Raw genomic sequence first — 18,950 nt, 5'->3', positions numbered from 1 at the left:
CCGCCCCGCCGCGGGCACGGCCCGGCCAGAGCCGCAACTTGTGCCAAAACTTTCCGAAGTTAATTAAAACAGGCCCCCCCGCCCCCCCGCGCCACCGCCGGGCTCCGCGCCGCCGCCGCCGCCCGCCCGCCCCGCTGCCTGCCGGCGGTCCCTGAGGGGAGCTCCATTGTCTGTGAGGGGATGGCCGCGCACCCCCGCCGCGCCCCCGCCCGCCGCGCCCCCGCCCTCCGCGCCGCCGTGCGCGGGGCGCCGGGCGGCCGCGGCGGGTGGCTGCCGGCTCTCCCCCAAAGTTTTTGGATCCGCGTCTCCTCATGATGTATGGATGATATATTGCATTGTGGGTGTCAATATAACTGACGGCCATATTTGCCGGTGCTGCTACTGCTGTAAACAACCCAAAGTGTCTGGGAGACACGGAGACGCTTCGCTGAATTTCAGGACGCTTCTCCTCCTCCCGCTGGCCATGTCTCTGGGAATGTCTTACAAGCCCAACTTGAACGCCCACATCCCCGGGACTCCCCTCAACCCGGGTAAGTCCGCGGCGGCAACTGGGTGGCAAGTTTGGGAGGCGAGCGGCGGGTGCCGCACCGGCACCTGGGGGAAGCCCCGGACTCGAGTTTGTGCCCAGTCCGGTATGGCGGGGCAGCGGCTCCGCGCCGCCATTACCCGCGCCCGCCCGCCCGCCGGCCGGCGCCGCCAGCCCCGCTCCGCGCCGCCCCCGCGCCGGGCACCGCGCCCGCCCGGCCCCGCGCCGCCGCCGCCGCCGCTCCGGGGCTCCGGCCGCCGGGTTTCCTCCATGCTCGGCTCCCCGGGGCGGCTGATTGATCTGGATCAGGAATATTCCGGCGGCGCCTCAGCGAGGACCGCTGCTGGCGGGACGCCGCAAGTGCGGCCGCTCGCCCCGCGCCTCGCCTCGCCTCACGCCTCCTCCGGCGGCGGGGCCGCCCCGGGCCGCGCTCCGCGGGCCGGAGGGGAGCCCCGGAGCTCCGCCGAACGAGGCACCGCCGGCGCCTCGGGGCCACCTTCGGTCAGCGCTGCCCCGTCGAAGTCTCCGCCGCATCCCGAGCGGAGGAGCCGCTCCGCTCGCCGGAGACTTTTTGGGGATGGGGGGGCGCACAGGGATTGCACTATTTCTTAAAAAACTCCTGTTTAAAAATCACTCCTCATCCTTGGATTTGTACAGGAGTCCTCCCAACTTTCCTCTTTAAAAAGTTTCCTTGCCAGCGTTAACTTTTTGCCTTTTTTTCTTTTTTCGTTCTTTTTTAAACTACGTTCCCCCGTTTTTCTCTCCCCGATTTCCGAGGGCATCAGCCGGCGGGTTTTTGCCGGTGCTGCGGTGCTGCCGTACATCGGGTCTCCGTGTGTGAATCGGTGCAGCCTGAACAAAGCCGCAGCAGCAATTGCTTCGCTGTGGGATATTTGGAAGGGATCTCGCTAATCTGTGCTCGTCGGCTCCAATTAAACAGCACCAAAATGGAGAAGTTGGTTCTGACTTAAAAAAATTCGTATTCGTCTCCCATCCCCGCAGCCCAGGCTGCAGGACTGGCATCAGACAGCCACAAATCAGGCTGATTTTTTATTTTTTCCCTGAGAAAAAGTTTGGGAGTTGGGTTTAGGAGGGAGTGAAATGTGCCTGGGTGATTTTTACAGCACCGTTAGCGGTTGTGATCCTGGGAAGCTGAGGAGCGAAAGGGATCTCCGGGATGCATCCCTGCTCTAGCTACCAGGAGAGCAGCAATCATATTTTACTGCAAGGACTCGTCACCAGCTGGTGGATGAGCCGAGGTGGCGGTGCCACCGCGATCCTGCATGGGGCTGAGCTCGGTGGGGCTGCGGGGGTGCAAAGGCTCGGGGAGCCGGGCTCGTGTGTGGGGAGCACCGTGGGGCTCGAGTGCTGCTCTGCGGAAGGGTCAGGGAGCAGGGGATGTGCCGAGGGTTTGTGACAAAAAGCAGAAGTGTCACCGGAGGGGAAAAAAGAAAATAAAAAAAAAAAAAATAAACAAAACAAAGCCCAGCAAAGGGAAACCGTTCTCCTACCGGCTCCCACGAGAACCTGTGCCTTGCTCTCCGGAACAGCCGTAAAATTGCAGGGAAAACAAAGGTGGTATTTTGCGATGGTGGGTGAGGGGTGGGGATTAGGTCATGCAGTGGAGGGGATCCGAGTCTGGCTGCTCTGCGAGCAGGGACCGCAAAATCCCGGCTCAGACATGCCGCGCACAATGCGAGCCGGGCGGTGAAGTTTCTGTCTCCAGCCCTCTCGCTGCCGTGTCTGCGCTTTCCAACGCTCCGGCTGCGATCCGGGCTTTGGATTCTTTCATGCAGTTTTATCTTCCCCTTCTCTCCCACCCTCCTTTTCCTCTTGTATCGGCAAGTTAGCAGCAGTTTGCTGTCATGCTGGAACTATTCTTGTCTAAGTTGTCCTCTCTTCTGAGTTCGGATCATCCTCAACACCCCCAGAATCTTTTCAATGAAAGAACGTCCTCCTCTGAATCCAAAATGGGCTCTCTCTTCCCTCCCTGTCTTCTGCCATTATCCTCACGCACCAGCTCTTCCTCTAGCTAGTGGTATTGCCAGCACCGTGGCCTAAGGCCAAGGGACTTAGACAAAGCAGTCCTTGCAGTTGCACATATCGCATTCAGAGTGATACGACTGCAAATGGCCCCCTCCTTTCTGGAGCTTAATTCTGATTTGGATGAGATTGCTTCTCTATTGTGCCTAAATTAAATGCCCCCCAGCCAGGAGGATAAATCCTGGGTTTGCTTCCAAAACTGGGGTGAAGGACCCCCCACCCCCCCACCGTCCTGCAGAGGAGAGGAAAACAGGAAATCTGTCCCTTTTGGCCTGAAATCAGCCCTGCAGAAACCTCTCTATATGAATGCTGAATATTTTGGTCTCGGCCGACGGAGGGCTCTGGGCAGCTGTGGATCTCACAGGGATTTTCCTCTGGGAGGTAATGCTGCTTCCCTGCAGTGCAGGGCTTCTGGTGCAGGAGTATTTGGGAAGGCAGAGTCGACTCAGCTCTCGGAGCCGCGTCCTTGCTGCAGAGCAAACTCCTCTCAAGTTGAGGCTCAGAGTAGCCACTCTGCAAAATTATTCTTAAACTGCACATCAGTCAGATGAAGCAGTTGTGGTTGGTGGGTGCCTGGGCTCTGTTCTTGCATGGGAGCATGCTTTGGGAATCCAGTCCTGGACTGAAGTCCAGAGGGAGAGGAGCTGGATGTGGGGGAGGAAATACGGGGAGGAAACCTCTGTGGGTTGTCGGCAGATCTGGGGATGACTGTGGGTGAGGAAAATGCAGCTGCTCCACAAGTGACTCAGGATGCTGGAAGCATCTGGGTGCTGACTCCTCTGCCTTACACCAGGCTGAGGGAAGGAGAGTGTGTTGTCACAGCAGAATTCAGTGCCTGCTCCTCTTCCCCATTGCCCAGGTCAGTGCTGACGCTTGGCCCAGGATGGCTGCAGTCAGGCTTGCGGTGTTTTATCCGAATTTTTTCTGAAGTCACCTTCCTGGAGGGCCTGTGCTCAGGGAATTGGGTTCCTGCATGTAGTACCCCAAGCTTTCAATTCCAAGCTGCCTGTGCTTGGGCAGCCCCATTTAATCTCCTGCCTGGGCTGTAAATGAGCTCTACCGGGGACCTGCAGTGGCTCTACCTGCCCAGCCTCACCCGACCCTGCAGTGTCCCAGGGGAGCCTCTGTTACCTTTTCTAACAACCATGTTTTGATTTGTTTGTCTTCTCTTGCTTATCCTACTGTTTCCTGGGAAGTGCTGTTTCCTCCTCATCTGTCTTGTGTTTCATATTGTTTGACTATTTCTCTGTAAGGGACCAGCTGCTGAGCTGAGGTGAAGTAGAGCATCTCCATTGACTTAAGCTGAACTTGACACTTACACCAGCTGTGAATAGGTCTGTAGTTTGTTTTTCACCATGTTTTCATGTGTTTTCTGGCTCAGTGGATATTCACCAGCATTCATATTTTGTTTAGACTAAGCACAGGTCAGAGAAAATGTGTTTCAAGATACAGAAGCTAGCAGAAACAGCTTGGGATTTTCCTTTACTTTCATTCTCATTCCTGCAGAAATGTCAGGTTTTGCGACAAAGTCCCGTTCGTGTAAAAAAGCTTAAAAGCTGTCATCTGTAGGGTCTGGAAACACCAATTGCAGCTGACAGTGACAAGGGAAGGGGCTGTGTCTTGGCTCCACATGAACAAGTCGTGGCCTGTACAACAAGTGCCGCTGGAGCTGAGGACCAAAGGGGCTCTCAGTGCACCTGCCAAACCTTGCAGCAACCACAAGTTTCTTGTGAAAAGTGCAAATTCTCACTGGGAGGTGAAATGAAAAGCATTTCCCTGTCCGGGGCTGTAGCTGGCAGCTGGAGAGACCAGTTCCATTCAGTCCTGAGAAAGGATACCAGCACACGAGGCCGGCCCTTCTGTTCTCAGCACTGCACTGCAGACTTGCTGGAGCACATGGCTTGCTTGTCGCCCTTTACAGAGACAGCTTCTGTTTGATATTGTTGACCATATTGAGAGGTTGTTTTTGGAGTGGGAGTACTGGAAAGAATACTCTTTGTAGGCAGAACAGAGAGCAAAGTGTTTGTGCCTTAGCAGGGGGGATAATTTCTAGGAAATATGCTGCCCTCTCCAATTCAGACTGAAATCTGCTGGATCCCTGATCTCTTGAAGTCTGTGTGAAGTTAAGCATGATGCAAAAAGAAGCTCTCTAAACATGTTTCAGAATTAGCAGTTTTCAAGTGGACTTGTCTGGGCATTTAGAAGATGGGCACTTTTGGCTTTGCCTCCCTGAGTGTTTTGTTGAGAGCAGTTTTCAGTGTGGTTTTCACAGTCAGCCAATCTCCGTGGTCCCCACCCAGCACCTTGGTTTGCTGCAGAGTGTTTGGGTTCAGGCTAACTGGATTGCTGCTGGATAAAAGTGGCCCAGAAGCTTTGCTCCAGTTGTGCCACACGGGTGCTCCATCCTTTGCAAGGGGAACACAGGGATCCAAACCAAGGATGGCACAGCTTTGAGCCATGCCCTCCTAGTGTGGGGGATCAGACTCAAATCTAACCTTAAATCATACCCCCTTAGGCCAACTACATGTGGTGTACACATACCAAATGCTTTAATCTCTTGATCTGTTCCTTGTGGTGCCAAATAACTTGCTGGTGTAGGAACAGCTTAAGCAAGAAAAAAAGAATGGTGGGGAGTCGAGGGACTGGCTTTAGTTTTTCTGATAAAGAAAGAGACAGGAGGGCAGGAAGAGGAGACATAAACCATGACCGTTATCCACATGGAAAGATTAAATAGCACAAGAGTAGCAGAGGAAAGGCCCAGAGTGTGACAGATCAAAAGAGCAAGGCCTCTGGCTGTTAGGATAAAGAATGTCCTACTTCTTGAGAACATATTTATGTGTCTGCGCACTGCGTTTTTTTAAAAGGAAATAGTTTTATTCAAAGAAAGGTCTGTTCCTTCCACAAGGGCTGTTCAAGGGAGAAATAGTGGGTGAAAATATAATTTTTACAGCTAGTGCTATAAGGAATGGTTTGTGCAAATGAGAACAGGGTCCATTATTTTAGATTTTAAAAATTATGGGAAGGTTGGGGGGAGTGGGGGCTCTGTTTGAGCTCTGGGTTGGCAGCTGCTGTCAGAATTCAGTGTGTGGCTTGGCTGTGCACGGATCCACTTGTGTAGACATGCATGTGGTGTCCCATGGATGGCAAGGAGCTCTTGTTGAACTCAAACCAAAGAGTATAGAGGGCTAAGGAATAAAATATTCCTGTAGTCAGCCAAAACACTGCAGCTGTGTTCAGCACTGCAGAAATAGCTGTGCTGGATGAAGCTGTTACCTCTCCCCTGGTGCTCCAGGATGCCTCACGGTGAGTGTTGGCAAAGCAGCTTCAGGAGCATTTCTCATGTGTTTTCTTGCAAAGTTTAGGACAGAAGAATTTGTATCCTCTCAGTACCAGCCTTGTTGTCTGGTCGCCCATATGGTCAGGACTCCATGAGGAGAGGTCCTGCAGGGTGTGGCAGAGGCAGCAACCTCCAGCACTGGGCTCTGGGGTTGTGGTGACCACGAGCCACTGAAATGGCAACAGCCCTGATGTTTCAAACAGCCTCAGCTTGAGGGTTTGTGAAACAGAGGGAGAACTGTTGAGATTCCACTGACTGCACCACGTACCTTGGATAAAGTCCAGGCTGCAGGTATCTCCTCTACATGCTCCTGTGTTCATGTGTGGAAAGAGTCTGGAAAATGTGGTTTTATAGCACCTTACAAAGTACAGGGCAGAATAGAAACACACATGAAGTGGGTTTGGGAAGCAAACATGAAGTGGGTTTGGGAAGCACACATCCATGGGTTTGGGAAGCACACATGAAGTGGGTTTGGGAAGCACACATGAAGTGGGTTTGGGAAGCAAACATGAAGTGGGTTTGGGAAGCAAACATGAAGTGGGTTTGGGAAGCACACATCCATGGGTTTGGGAAGCACACATCCATGGGTTTGGGAAGCACACATGAAGTGGTTTGGGAAGCACACATGAAGTGGTTTGGGAAGCACACATCCATGGGTTTGGGAAGCACACATGAAGTGGTTTGGGAAGCACACATCCATGGGTTTGGGAAGCACACATGAAGTGGGTTTGGCCCTTGGCTTGTCCAAGTCAGTCCTACATGAGTAACTCAGTGAGTTGTGTGGCTGTTCCTGGTTTTTCTTTGCTGCCTGTGGAGCAGGGGGGTAGCAGAGCTGTGTGGATGCTTTGGCATCTGCCAGAGTGGATCAGGTGAGTGTACCCAAGTGTTCCTGCTCCTGCTGCTTCTTTCAGGGTGCTCAGCAAGCTGCCTTCCCTGTTATTTTTCCAGCAAGCAGCAGTAATAGAATTAAGAATTAAAACTTGAAGCAGCGAATTGGTCATCATTGCTCAGGCTTGGAGCTGAAGGGATCCCTACAAACCTGTCAGGAATTAATGAGAAGGTTCCTGGTCAGCAGGAGTTTAGGCAAACAAAGATTGATTTGAGATCCTTTGTCTCTCAGGGTGTTAATTTGGGCTGAGAGAGACTGCTGGAAGGAAGAGATTTTGATACCAAAATCTCATTTCTGTTTGCTGTACCCCCTATAATTAATAAAGATTAATATTAATTAACAAGAAAATCACTATATTTTTTGTGGGGAAAAATGCTTGTGACAGTCTTCTGCTGCAATACAGAAATAAAAGACATTGTTTGCTCTAGAATAAGTGGGGATCTACAAGGTTTTGTGTACATTTAATTGGGAAAGTGAGGGGAGGAAAGTGTGTGTATTAATTTAGGTTTTAAACAGCAGCAAGCACTAAGACAGTTTGGGATGTGATACAGGGTGCCACTGAAATTCAGCACCAAGCACACTCCCTTCTCCATTCTGTCAGTTCTTAACTGTCTCCATTGTCATTTTAACGTTGGAGAGAGCAAGCCTCAATTTAGATCCCCCCTCCTTTTTCTCTCTAGTGAATGCCTAATCATCACACCGATTTTTGACCGGGTATTGACTGTGAGACTTCCTGGCCTAATTTCTAACTATAATAGCAATATCTGGTGGTTTTTTTTTTTTTAATTTTTTTAAATCCAAGATACACAGACTGCTCAGACATGCTGATGAATTTTGGGTTAATTGAGTAATAGTCATGCAAGACCCAGGGCTTCTCCCTGAGATTAACATGCAAAGTGATAGGTCAAAAAGCTTGTTGCCCTGTGAGATACTAACACCCCCCTCCCACCCCCCCAATTAATTTCATTTTCACAATCGCATCATTTAAAATTGAGGTGAAACCAAGGATTTTTCCTTTTTCCCCCCCTCCAGCCGAGTTTGACTGGCACAACTTCTGCCATGGATGCATGGAGGCTGGTACCGCGGCCAAGCCAAATCCTTTCCTTTGTTCTCCGGGCCTGCTGCTGCTGCTGATAAAGTGGTCGGCGCATGGCATTATGTCTTATTACATTTTTGATGCAGACTGCAAAGAAACGGGTAAACTCACCATGGTTACCAGGCTCTGTCACTTGGCAGGGCCCGGCGCTCTCAGATGGCCTCTAGTGTCTGCAGCGCGCTCTGCAGCGCCCCGGCCGCGGCGCTCCCGTGTGCATCCGTGCTCTGAGCATCCCTCCTGTGTGTGCATCCCTGTGTGCATCCCTGTTGTGTGTGCATCCCTGCTCTGAGCATCCCTCCTGTGTGTGCATCCCTCCTGTGTGTGCATCCCTGTGTGCATCCCTGTGTGCATCCCTGCTCTGAGCATCCCTCCTGTGTCATCCCTGCCGTGTGCGTCCCTGTGTGTGCATCCCTCCTGTGTGTGCATCCCTGCTCTGAGCATCCCTGTGTGTGCATCCCTGTGTGCATCCCTCCTGTGTGTGCATCCCTGTGTGCATCCCTGTTGTGTGTGCATCCCTGCTCTGAGCATCCCTCCTGTGTGTGCATCCCTGTGTGCATCCCTCCTGTGCATCCCTCCTGTGCATCCCTCCTGTGTCATCCCTGCTGTGTGCGTCCCTCTGTGTGCATCCTTCCTGTGCATCCCTCCTGTGTGTGCATCCCTGTGTGCATCCCTCCTGTGCATCCCTCCTGTGTGTGCATCCCTGTGTGCATCCCTCCTGTGCATCCTTCCCTGCTCCCCTTTGTCCCTCGGTGTCACCCAGCTACAGCTGGGATCAAGCCCCCGTGCTGTTTCCACGCCTGGGAAACTTTTCTTGGTCACCCAACTCTGTGGTTTGTGTTGGAGAGTTTGTGTGTCCTATCTAATGTACCCCACGGTGTTATCTCCTGCAGACCGAGTGTGTGTCACTGCTAAAATCAACAGAATGTGAAACAGTCTCTGAATTGTGTGTGCTGTGATAGCACAGAATGTGCTGAGATGGAAGGGACCCATCAGCCAGGACACCCTGAGACTCACTGCATGTTCCTGAGAGCATTTTCCAAACGTTTCCCAAACCAGGCTTAGTGCTGTGACCCCTGTTCCAATGCCCACCATCTCCTGATATCCTTAACCAATATGTTTTTATTGACCCTTATGGGATCAGTAAGTTGCTCTGAGTTTTGCATGGGCTGCAGCTCAGTTTTGCTCAGTGTTCTTGAGCGTGGCCCTGGGAGTCCCTGCCTTGTCCACATCCAGTTTGGAGCTCCCAGCTCCTGGATGTGACTGCTTGCAACAACAGTTCAGAGACAAGTCTTTGCAGGATGGCTCTTTTGTTTTATTGTAGTGAGGAAAAATCACTTAAGCCTTTCTCTGCTTAATTGAGGTAATTAAACCTTCTTACCTTGCAGCACAAGGGGCTCATTAATGTTTTTGAAGCATTTTGAAGTCCTTGGAAAAGAGATGTGGTTTGCTGTTGTGTCATGTTTGGTAATTGTTGAAATTCAGTCATCTGGACTTGAAGTACTGAGTTTCACATGGAGAGATCTTACACTTGTGCATGTATTTTGAGGTGATAATGTGAAGAACTAATTGAGAGAGTAGCTGACAATTGTGCTGTTCCTACAGTGCCCTACTCTATGGCTGTGTTGTTTTTTTTGGGGGGGTTACTATGCTTAAGCGAAATTCGCTCCATGTGAAACCTCAGTGATGAAACTACAGGTTGTAATGACACAGAATTTAGCAGCTTTGTTAAAGACAAAGAGAAACTTTGTGACCTAGTGACCAGTCCAGTTTGCCTTTTTGGGATTTCACATCTGGTTAACTAGTAAGAATTAAGACCATGCTCTCTTCTTGTAATGAGTGATATCCTGTGATAACTCAGAAGTGGAAAGAGACTTCCCATCTGAGGACAAGAGTCTGTTCCATTATGTTCAGCAGAGCTTTTTACAGAGTAACTGCTGCCCCTTTCTTTTTGTAGAGAGGGGAAAATAGGAATGAAGTAATTTGCAACTTTAGAACAAAGCCAGAGATTTACATAGTTCTGAGCCCCAGTGACTTTTAGCATCAGTTTAATTTAGATTTAAATGAAGGCTGGTAAATGAGATCTGTTCCTCATCTGAAAGGCAGTTGGGAATTTTCAGCAAAGGAGTTTGTAAGGGGGGAGATATTTCCAGACAGCAGGCAGTCTGTGTCTGTGCCTACAGGCAAAGGCAGCAGCATCCATGGGTGCAAGGGCACTTGGGCTGCAAGAGTGAAGAAGTTCAGTGCTGTGGTGCTCCCTTGATCCCAACTGAATAACCAGCTGGTTTTTAGCACACTTGTGAAGTGGGCAGTATAATTAAACCTCTTAAAAAAATCAAACTGTTGTTTCTCAAACCTGAATTCTTACCATTGAGGGACAAGGGGGAGAAAGTGTTTTGATTGCTCATTTCTGGAGCAGTTTGTCAGTGATGACATTAGAGTCTGTTTCTGCAGCTCCTAACTGACTCAAAACTCATTAGATGTGAATATAACCTTTTATAACTTTAGAAAAAGTAACCATAACACAAAGTGATGTTATTTTCCCTTTGATCTACTTATACAGCACAATTTGACTGGCTAAAAATGTTTGATATCACACAAAGAGGAATAATGGTAGCACTCCTCGCCTCCCATGTCACACAATGAGCAGCAGATCTGATGTACCACAACTGACTGTTCCCCAGGAATAGTTTTGGCATTGGCTGAAAATAGTACTGAGGGTAACTTGCTTTGACCATGTGATGACACTTTGAGTTGCAAAATTACTTTCAGATAACTTGCACTGAAAAAGTAAAAATAGCCTGGCACATTAGACTCATCTGTGTGGAATGTATATATGCAAAAATAGGGCTCCTTAATACTTGCAGTTTGTCTAGGCAGAACAACCTGTCATGCTGCACTCTGCTTCACTTTTAGGCAAACAATTTGCACTGATAATGCTGCAGGCTGTGCTATTTCCAAGTGTTCATCAAACATGAGAGAAGCATTAATTCAGCCGTTCTCTTCCTAGCAGTGACACTCAGAAATGTCATTAGTGATCTCAGGCAAAGGTGAGAGGTCACAGCTTTGGGAAGAAGTGATTAAAATGTGTCCCAGTGTAACAGACTAATTAATCTTTAGGTAATAAAAATTTTGTTTTTTTTTCTCTCTTTTCTCTCTGCAGCTGGGGGTGTTCACTCTCCCTCCACAAGCATGGCAACATCAGCACAGTACAGACAGCTGATAAACGACTATGGCCCCCCATCCCTAGGCTACACACAAGGGATGCAGGTACAGCTCTGCTTCTTTTCCTTTCATCACATCTCTGACCCTGCCTTTGCATGGTGGCAGGGATTGTGGCCTGTAATCTGAGGTGCTCCTCCCTCCCTGCAAGGTCTGAAATCAAACCCAAATGGCAGACTGCTTCCTTGCACATGTCTGGGGATCAAATTAGGCTAAGCTGAGTGCTGAGTGAGGTTGGTTCCTAATTAACTGCTAGTCCTGTCCTGTCTGAGTCAGAGAAATGTCTTGAATTATGTTCTGTAAGGGCACTTATGTATTTTAAAGTTATTTGTTAGAAGCTCAATATCTCTATTCAGTTTTATCTTCTCAATCTCCCCACCTGGTGAATTTCTCCACAAAATACACACTGAAACATTGAAAACACAGAAACAGGGTTAAGTAAGCAGTTCCAGGTTTGCTGGTTTTGCAGGACTGTTTTAACTTTGCTTCACCCAAAGTCCAAGGCTTGCAGCTGCATCCTCAGTTGATCCCTTGAACTTTTGAAGGGCACACAGCATTGTGTCCAACTGTAGCAGCAATTAAAAAAAAAATGTTTGTTTAATAATCCTGAAATTTTGTTCTTTTAAAAAGTGATTTACAGGGCTATTTCTGGTCTTCCATAAACTTCCACTTGCTGTTTCTTGCAATTGTTTTGTTTTTACAGTATTTGACTGAGATTAATCTACTTTCAACTACAGGGCACCAGCAGCAGTCAAGTACCACAGAGCAAATACGCAGAACTTCTAGCTATCATAGAAGAATTAGGAAAAGAGATTAGACCTACATATGCTGGGAGTAAAAGTGCCATGGAGAGGCTAAAAAGAGGTAACTTTTGAACTTCTTTTAAAAAATAATCATTTCCCATCCACTTGTGAACTGTCTACTTGTATACAGCTTAATGACAACTGTTTCCTTTGAAAAGAGACAACTTGAGCTCCTCCTGAAAGTGGGAGTATTAGCCAGCAACTGAAACCTTGGGATGCTCTGTCTGAGCAGATTTTGATAGATAAACAGTGACAAATAGTGTCTTATGCATACAGGGAGTTTCAGTTAATAATTCAAAGTCAAATTCAAAAAATTCATATTGTAGAACCTTTCATGGATACATTTTTTCAGGCTCCTGGTGATTTTCTTGTTCTTTCAATTCCCTTTTCTCCCCACTCCCAAAATCCACAGCCAAGCATTGTTTGCATCTCATACACATCTCCCATCTGCTTGGTCCAGGAATCTTCACTGAAGTGCATTTTGCCTAAAGAAATACAGCACTGTGGTGGTTCTCACTGAGAATGGAGGAGAAAAGAGCTAAAAAAACCCCAAAAAGGTGTTAGGGGAGGCTGTTCGGGCTGAGATGTCAAACATGAGCAGAGCTCTGTGCAGAGGAGAGTGGGGCTGCTTAGGCTCTGTTACCTCCTGTCAAGTGCATGTCATTAAAAGTCCACTAGAAAGGGACAGAGCAGCTTTTAGGGCTGGCTGATGAATGTCTCCAGCTTTGCTTTGTCAGCTAAAAGGGGTAATAAAGCCCTTTCCTTGGAGTGTAAAAGAAACCCCTGCATGTCCCACCGCTGACATCAGCCTGGCATTGTCCTCTGCAGGGACGTGCAGGGACATTTCTGAAGGAGCAGACATGGGACATTCCTCTGCTCCAGCTCCTGAAATGACCCTGAAGGGCACAGACAGCAGTTGTACTGGCCGTTCTCTCCTTCTCTAGCTTGACATGCTCACTTTTCCTCCCTTCCCGTGGTCCTTGTGATGAGATTGGCTCATGCATTCAATGGGAATGTTATTGTAACAGACTAAGTTCAGCACCTTGCAAATCCCCCTTACACTTACCCCAGACTACAAAGCTTTATTTAAGGCTCAGCCATTATGGAAGAGCAATATATCTGCCATGACATGCAATAAAATGACTAGTAGCTGTTCTGGGAAAGGATGCAATAAAGTCTGCTGATGAGTGGTAAGTGGAATCTGGCCCAGCTAAAATCAATGTTGCTGGAGTCTCTCTTTATTGCATTGCCTGAGTCAGTATTAATAGATCATGAATGGCAACAGGCTAATGGGCACAGCTTGAGAGAGACTGAGAGAGATGCAGATGTTCTCTGGGCTGGATGGTTTAGTTCAGTAAGGAAAAAGTTGCTTTGCTGCCTCTTGCAACAAGGTAGGTTTAAGATACAATGCTGCCACTGTGACTCGCCAGTGTTGCACAAAATCCTGAATAAATACTTTTTGCTGCCATCTTTTGGTCACAAAGGTACCTCTCTTTCCATTTTGGGAGCCTGCTGGCTGAAGGAGCATGTGCAAGTGTGAGAGCAGAATGATTGAGGGTAACATGTGACTGCTGCCTCCATGGCCATGGAGTTATCCCTGAATAAAGTCCCTGTCCCCAGCTCTGCCTGCTCCTGAGCACTACTGACCTCTAAAACTGGCCCCATTCCCAGTGTTCTACATTATTCAGAGTAGTTCTGCTGCATGAACTGGGCATGCTGCCACCAGATCCAGGTCTAACACACTGCTCTGAGTTCATGTTTCTGCATCCCACAGCTGCAGCTTTCCCCCTCCGTGGCAGTTCAACCCTGTGCCAAGCCTTGCACTCACCAGGTCCTCCCAGGTCAGCAGCAGCTGCTGTGATCTGGGCTAGGAGCCTTCTAGAAACAGAAACCTTTATCTCTAGAGATTAACCCCCTTCTGTTGCCTTACTGCCCTTCCTCTGCCTGGCTAAGGAGCATGATGAGCAGAGAAATCACCTTCTGTCTTGCCTAGTCAGCAAAATAAAAATCTTTGTTGTAGGAAAATCTGTCCACCTCTCATTTTCACACCTCTCTCAAGCTCTGTTCTTCCAGCAGCTCTGTGAGCATGAATCCACATTTAGTTCCAGGATTATGAACCAGAGTCCAGACTGCTGGAACTCAAGGCAACAGGACTTGTAGAGGAAAATTCCACATTATGTCCATCAGATGAGAGCAGCATGTGATGATTTACACTGGGAGCTGAGCCAGTGTTAGGGGGTAACTTTCTGCACACACCATAAAAAAAAAATCTTATTTTTACATGAGAGACACAACTTGTCTTTAACAGTATTATGATGGCTTAGATTTTGATGCATTCTCCCAGAGAACCATCCTAAGGCATTAAGAGCTTGCTAAAATGACTCCCCAAGTAACTTTGTAATTTGTTTCACTCCACTGGCAAAATAACTTACTGTAGGTAAGATTTTTTTTCCCCCTTAAATCTTTAATTTTAAGGAGGCCCACACTGCACATTAAGACCTACCTTCCACTGCAGACTTACAAATCTGACTGTGTTCTGATCCCTGGTTTAGTCCCTTTCCACTTTACAATGCAAGTTTGGGAAGGCAGATTTGTTCAGTGGCACTTTGGGGAGCCAGGGCTGTCCCCTCTGCTGGGGCCCGCTGTGGTAGCCTTGGCAAGTGGGGACAGAAACACATAAACCTTTCTGTGCACTGCCACTGCAAGTGTGGCCTGAATGGGATGATTTAAACCACTTTTGATGAGATGATTTCAACCAGCAACTCTCTTGCAGGCATTATCCATGCCAGGGGATTGGTGCGGGAGTGCCTGGCCGAGACGGAGCGGAACGCGAGGTCCTAGCCCAGCTTCAGGGCAAGGCTCTCCTTCTCCCCATGAAGAAAGAGTAACACTTCTTCTTTTTGACTCCTGAAACATTCACACAAACTCCTTTATTTTGAATGTTTTACCGTTCTTGTTTTGCCCTTGCAAAAATGTACAGTTAAGAATGAGGAAAAAAAAAAACCCCAAGGATTTTTCACCTTACTGAGGGTTTGCATTTTCTAAAGACATTAAAACTCCCTAAAATGTTTCTAAAACATGGAAACTGAAGTGCATGCAGAGGAATGCTCTTTCTCTCCCAGGCTATATTTCAGTTCTCTTCTTATCCAGCCACAGCCTCATTCTGTTTTTTGTTTTTCCTTTGACTATGTTCACTTATCCCCAAAACGTCAATCTTTCAAAGTTTGACATAAGCTCTAAGGATTTTTTTTAATAAATGCAGAATAGCATGCTGTACCTAGTAGTCTGCTAAGTCACAATTTGTCATACAGCATAGACCCTGCTTAGAAATAACTTTCCCCTTCTCTTATTTTTCCTTTTTTTGTTCATTTTGCATAAACATTTGCATGACTGTTAGTGCTTTGAAGTCCACTTAAAGTGCATGAGCTATATGGAAAATAGGGAAACCTATTAAATAATAACACGGTCCTGGAAAGCTAATTTCTACATTAAGGCTGGAGATTTCAGTTTAAAGTTTGCAAAAAAAAAAAAAAAAAGAAAAGAAAAATGAACATTCTGGATAAATTACTAAAACTGTTATTTGCATCTTTGTATGTATTTATTACTTGACGTAATAAAGCTTATTTTCATTAACAGTTTGTATTAAAACTATGTACAGTCACTTTAATCACATTCATACTCCAGGAGCAAGGGCTGTCAACAGATGAAAATTTAACCTTCATGCAGGAGTTTAGGAAAGGACAAGGAAGGGGCTGCAGATTGCTGGAGCACTCCATGCATGGCACAGGGCACAGCTGTCTCTGGGACAAGGAGGTGAAGTTCCTTCAAAATCCACACTCTGGCTTTGGGGCTTTGTTGAAGGCCAAAACGTGGTGGCATCTGGTGAGGGTGCTGTCCAAAAATGAAAGATAAGTAAGTTGTGGTTAAGCTGCTGGAATTGTTAACAGGATAAAACCAGGAAAAATGTACTTCAGAGGAATGGTGACAAAGGAAACACAGCTGCATTTGTTCCTGTAAAATGGGAAACTGTCAAAATGAGTGAAGGCACCAACATGGCCAAGCTGAACTGCAGCACAGCATAAACATAACAAACAACTCTAATTAATTAATTCACAGCTTGGATGGACTGGACTCTGCTGCCTTGGGAGGCAGCTTCCAACACAGGTAATTTTTTATCTGTAATGACTCAGTTTTACCCTGAACTGGAGGGCCATGAGTGACCACCCCTGACCTGCAGGAGGGCCCTCCCTGTGCCCCAGTGCTCAGCACCACTCCAGGTAAGGTCTGGAAAGCTGCTGGGTAAATTTTACCCAGAGCTGAGCAGGACAGAGTTTGTTCAGCTCTGAAGCAGTGACTGGTGTCTCTTCCAGCAGCAGCTCAGTTCACAGCACCACAACCAGCACCCAAACCTGGTCCCAGTTTTTGAGGGATTTATGTCTGAAGGCACTGCCTGGGTAAGGGTGGGAAGTGAGAACCTTTCAGTGCTGTTCTCATGTGCTGGAGCTCCCAGGAAGCAGCCCAAGGTGTCATCTGCACAGGAGGAAATCTATTGATTTCTTTTGGTCTGTGCTAACAATGGTGGAAAGCTCATAGCTCCTCTTTAACAAGGATTCCTTTATCTGCTGGACCTGGCAGAAAAACTGATTGCTGGATGTGATTAATGAGATGATGGCAGGGAGAAGCAGGAGTACCTGACTGCTTTTATCTGCTCAGCTTTGCAGGAACAGCAGGTCAGCACTGAGGTTTCAGCTGTGCTTATCAAGCCCTGCATCATTTGTTAGCTGGAAAACTCTTTGGGTCTAATGACAAACAATTCTCTTACCCTGCCAGGGCAAGGCAATATTTCACATCTTCATTCCTTATCCAATTGTTGCATCTCTTTAAAAAGTTTTTTCCTTTCTAGGTTTTCCTTTGCTCTTCTTTTTTTCTCCTGCTTTTGCTTTTCCGATGTTTTCTTCTCTTTAAAAACATCACTGTCTTCTCCTTTGTAGAAAAGGTCAACTTTTTCCTGCAGGATTTCTCTGGCAATCTTTCTGTTCTTCTCCACTGACCTTGTCTGATGACACTGAAGAAATACAAAGAACATTTTTACTGAAATTTTACCTGTTTATTCTTCAGCTTTCCCTTTCAGTCTATCCATTCCTACCATTAAAGAAAATCCCCTCCTCCCCAAGGCAAGAGCATCCTCCCACCAACAACAGCTGCAACTTTTAAATCCAGATGATATATTTTAATAATTATTTGCTACTGTAACTCATCAGACTGGCTTTTGCATTAATCTTTATTGCTTCCCATCTTACCCAGGAAAGCTGCTTGAGTTTAACTTAACTGTGTCTTCCCCTTGTGACAGGAAGCAAAGATTAATTTCAAGGTATTAATCCACAAGAAGTAGGTAAGAGAAATGCTTAAAAAGAATCTGCAGAGTGATCAACTTGCTAAGGAAGAGATTCTAACTCACATGAGGGACAGGAATGTGACAGCTACAATGAAGATTAATTTAATTGGAGACTACAAAACTGTAACTGGTGGCAAAGCCAGGAAAAGGAGCTCTGACCTCAAGTTTATTTATCTGCTGACAGCCAAGACTGCTTCTTGCTGAGACCCTTTACAATATAAATATAAAATATAAATATATATAAAAATATAAACTTCATGCCACCTGCACTGTGATTATGCTTCATTCTGAAAGGAGACTTGGAAGTCCTTTATTGTGACCCAATAAAACAAAACCCAATTACCTTCACCACAATCCCAGATGGAATATGCTTCAGGACAACACAGTTGTTTGTCTTGTTTGTGGCCTGACCTCCTGGGCCATCACCTCTTACAAACTGTTCTTCTAATTCTGCCTCACTTAGTTCAAGGAGATTCAGAGAGTTCCTTTTCCTTGCTGCCTGAAGCAAGGGCAGGCTGGGCAGGGAGAGCTGCTGCTTCCTCAGAACTGCCCATGCTGGTGCTTGCACCCCTCTCAGTGAGAATGCAAAGTGAAATAAACCTGGAACATTCATACAGAAACCAGGACAAGGCTTCTCTGCTACCAAACCTGGAATGGAATAGGAAAGAACAGTTTACTATGAGAATTCTTGTTTAAGATGAGCTATTCTAGCTGCATATATTGAGCAGTATTTCAATATTCAGATTTATTTTCATGGTTATCTGATCTGGTTTCATTTGCCTTGAAATATTTATCATGCTGAATAGAATTTTGGTTCTCAATGTAATTATGTTTCTTAAAATATTTTGAAAGGGATCTGGAATACACCAAATAAAGGAATATTCCTACCAACACTTGGAAAATACTAAACATATAAAAAGAAAAAACCAAAACAACAGAGGGAAAAGAGATTATTTCAGTCCTCCAGTCTGACCTGTGAGACCTCCAGTCTCACTGTGAACCTGATTTTTCCCAGGTCAAGGAATTTACAATATTATCAACAAAGGCACAAAGGTATGCCTGAAGTGTGCATTTCCCTCATGGATAATGAGGAATGTCAGCTCCTACTCCTGTCAAGTGTCAGTCTCCAGTATTAGGTAAACAATTCAAACAGTACATGCTGTTATGCTAGAAATACTTTATTTGACTCAGAAGAAAATATTTCAGTGTGTGAAAAAGTGCCACTTGGCAATAAACAGAAAATTTGAACATAACTCTTGAAATAAAAAAATAATTAAATGAAAACTTTATTGGCAGCTGCTACAGAAGTTAGTGACATTTTAAAATGAAGAATACATGCAGAAAAATGAGCAGCGCTTCTGGCTAGTTCTCAACAAGCCTTTATTTAAGGGGTTTCATCAGCTCTACCCACTTACAGAATCTTTTTGAAACCAGGACTTAAATTGATAAGGTAAAAAACCCCACGGGCCCGAACCAGGCCCGACCCCTCAGCCCCGCTCGGCCCCCGCTCACCTCCGCCGGCCCTCCCGCACCGCGCATGCGCTCTCCGTGGGGAGGGCGGTGCTGCCGGGATGATTGGCATGCGGAGCGGCCAATCGCCGCGCGAGATGGGCGGGGATTGCGCTCGCCCTCCAATCGGTTC

General features: G+C 47.1%; 2 protein-coding genes across 4 annotated transcripts; one reads left to right on the top strand and one right to left on the bottom strand.

The window, feature by feature from the left end:
• The first annotated feature begins 235 nt into the window (after nucleotides 1-235).
• On the top strand, nucleotides 236-15,460 carry CDK2AP1 (cyclin dependent kinase 2 associated protein 1). 2 transcript variants are annotated; one of them, XM_058816703.1, is made up of 4 exons: nucleotides 236-530; nucleotides 11,052-11,158; nucleotides 11,848-11,974; nucleotides 14,687-15,460. In XM_058816703.1, exons 1-4 carry the CDS (start codon nucleotides 323-325, stop codon nucleotides 14,752-14,754), a joined length of 510 nt encoding a protein of 169 aa, XP_058672686.1. In that variant the 5' UTR covers nucleotides 236-322; the 3' UTR covers nucleotides 14,755-15,460. The 2 variants fall into 2 exon arrangements, with proteins under 2 accessions (XP_058672686.1, XP_058672687.1); XM_058816704.1 differs by lacking the exon at nucleotides 236-530 and adding an exon at nucleotides 2,784-2,950.
• MTRFR (mitochondrial translation release factor in rescue) lies at nucleotides 15,437-18,850 on the bottom strand. 2 transcript variants are annotated; one of them, XR_009275464.1, is made up of 4 exons: nucleotides 18,821-18,850; nucleotides 17,652-17,956; nucleotides 16,605-16,978; nucleotides 15,437-15,804 (listed from the first exon to the last, which is right to left on the bottom strand). XR_009275464.1 is itself a non-coding variant. In XM_058816705.1 (4 exons), exons 2-3 carry the CDS (start codon nucleotides 17,919-17,921, stop codon nucleotides 16,766-16,768), a joined length of 483 nt encoding a protein of 160 aa, XP_058672688.1. In that variant the 5' UTR covers nucleotides 17,922-17,956; nucleotides 18,821-18,850; the 3' UTR covers nucleotides 15,453-15,804; nucleotides 16,736-16,765. The 2 variants fall into 2 exon arrangements, 1 of the variants encoding a protein (XP_058672688.1); XM_058816705.1 differs by having other exon boundaries at nucleotides 15,453-15,804; nucleotides 16,736-16,978.
• Between the last annotated feature and the right edge of the window lie 100 nt (nucleotides 18,851-18,950).

The sequence above is a fragment of the Ammospiza caudacuta genome, chromosome 18 (assembly GCF_027887145.1).
Source record: "Ammospiza caudacuta isolate bAmmCau1 chromosome 18, bAmmCau1.pri, whole genome shotgun sequence".
Lineage (NCBI taxonomy): Eukaryota > Metazoa > Chordata > Aves > Passeriformes > Passerellidae > Ammospiza > Ammospiza caudacuta.
The sequence above is the reverse complement of the archived record's forward strand: the minus strand, read 5'-3'. Positions and strand labels throughout refer to the sequence as shown.

Bases quoted from the DNA above. Each gene is read 5' to 3' on its own strand.
- CDK2AP1 (XM_058816703.1), top strand. From the start codon at position 323: ATGATATATTGCATTGTGGGTGTCAATATAACTGACGGCCATATTTGC. The intron at 531-11,051 runs GTAAGTCCGCGG...TTCTCTCTGCAG, and splicing joins CGGGACTCCCCTCAACCCGG to CTGGGGGTGTTCACTCTCCC. The intron at 11,159-11,847 runs GTACAGCTCTGC...TTTCAACTACAG, and splicing joins GCTACACACAAGGGATGCAG to GGCACCAGCAGCAGTCAAGT.
- MTRFR (XM_058816705.1), bottom strand. From the start codon at position 17,921: ATGAATGTTCCAGGTTTATTTCACTTTGCATTCTCACTGAGAGGGGTG. The intron at 16,979-17,651 runs GTAATTGGGTTT...GTATTTCTTCAG, and splicing joins CATCTGGGATTGTGGTGAAG to TGTCATCAGACAAGGTCAGT.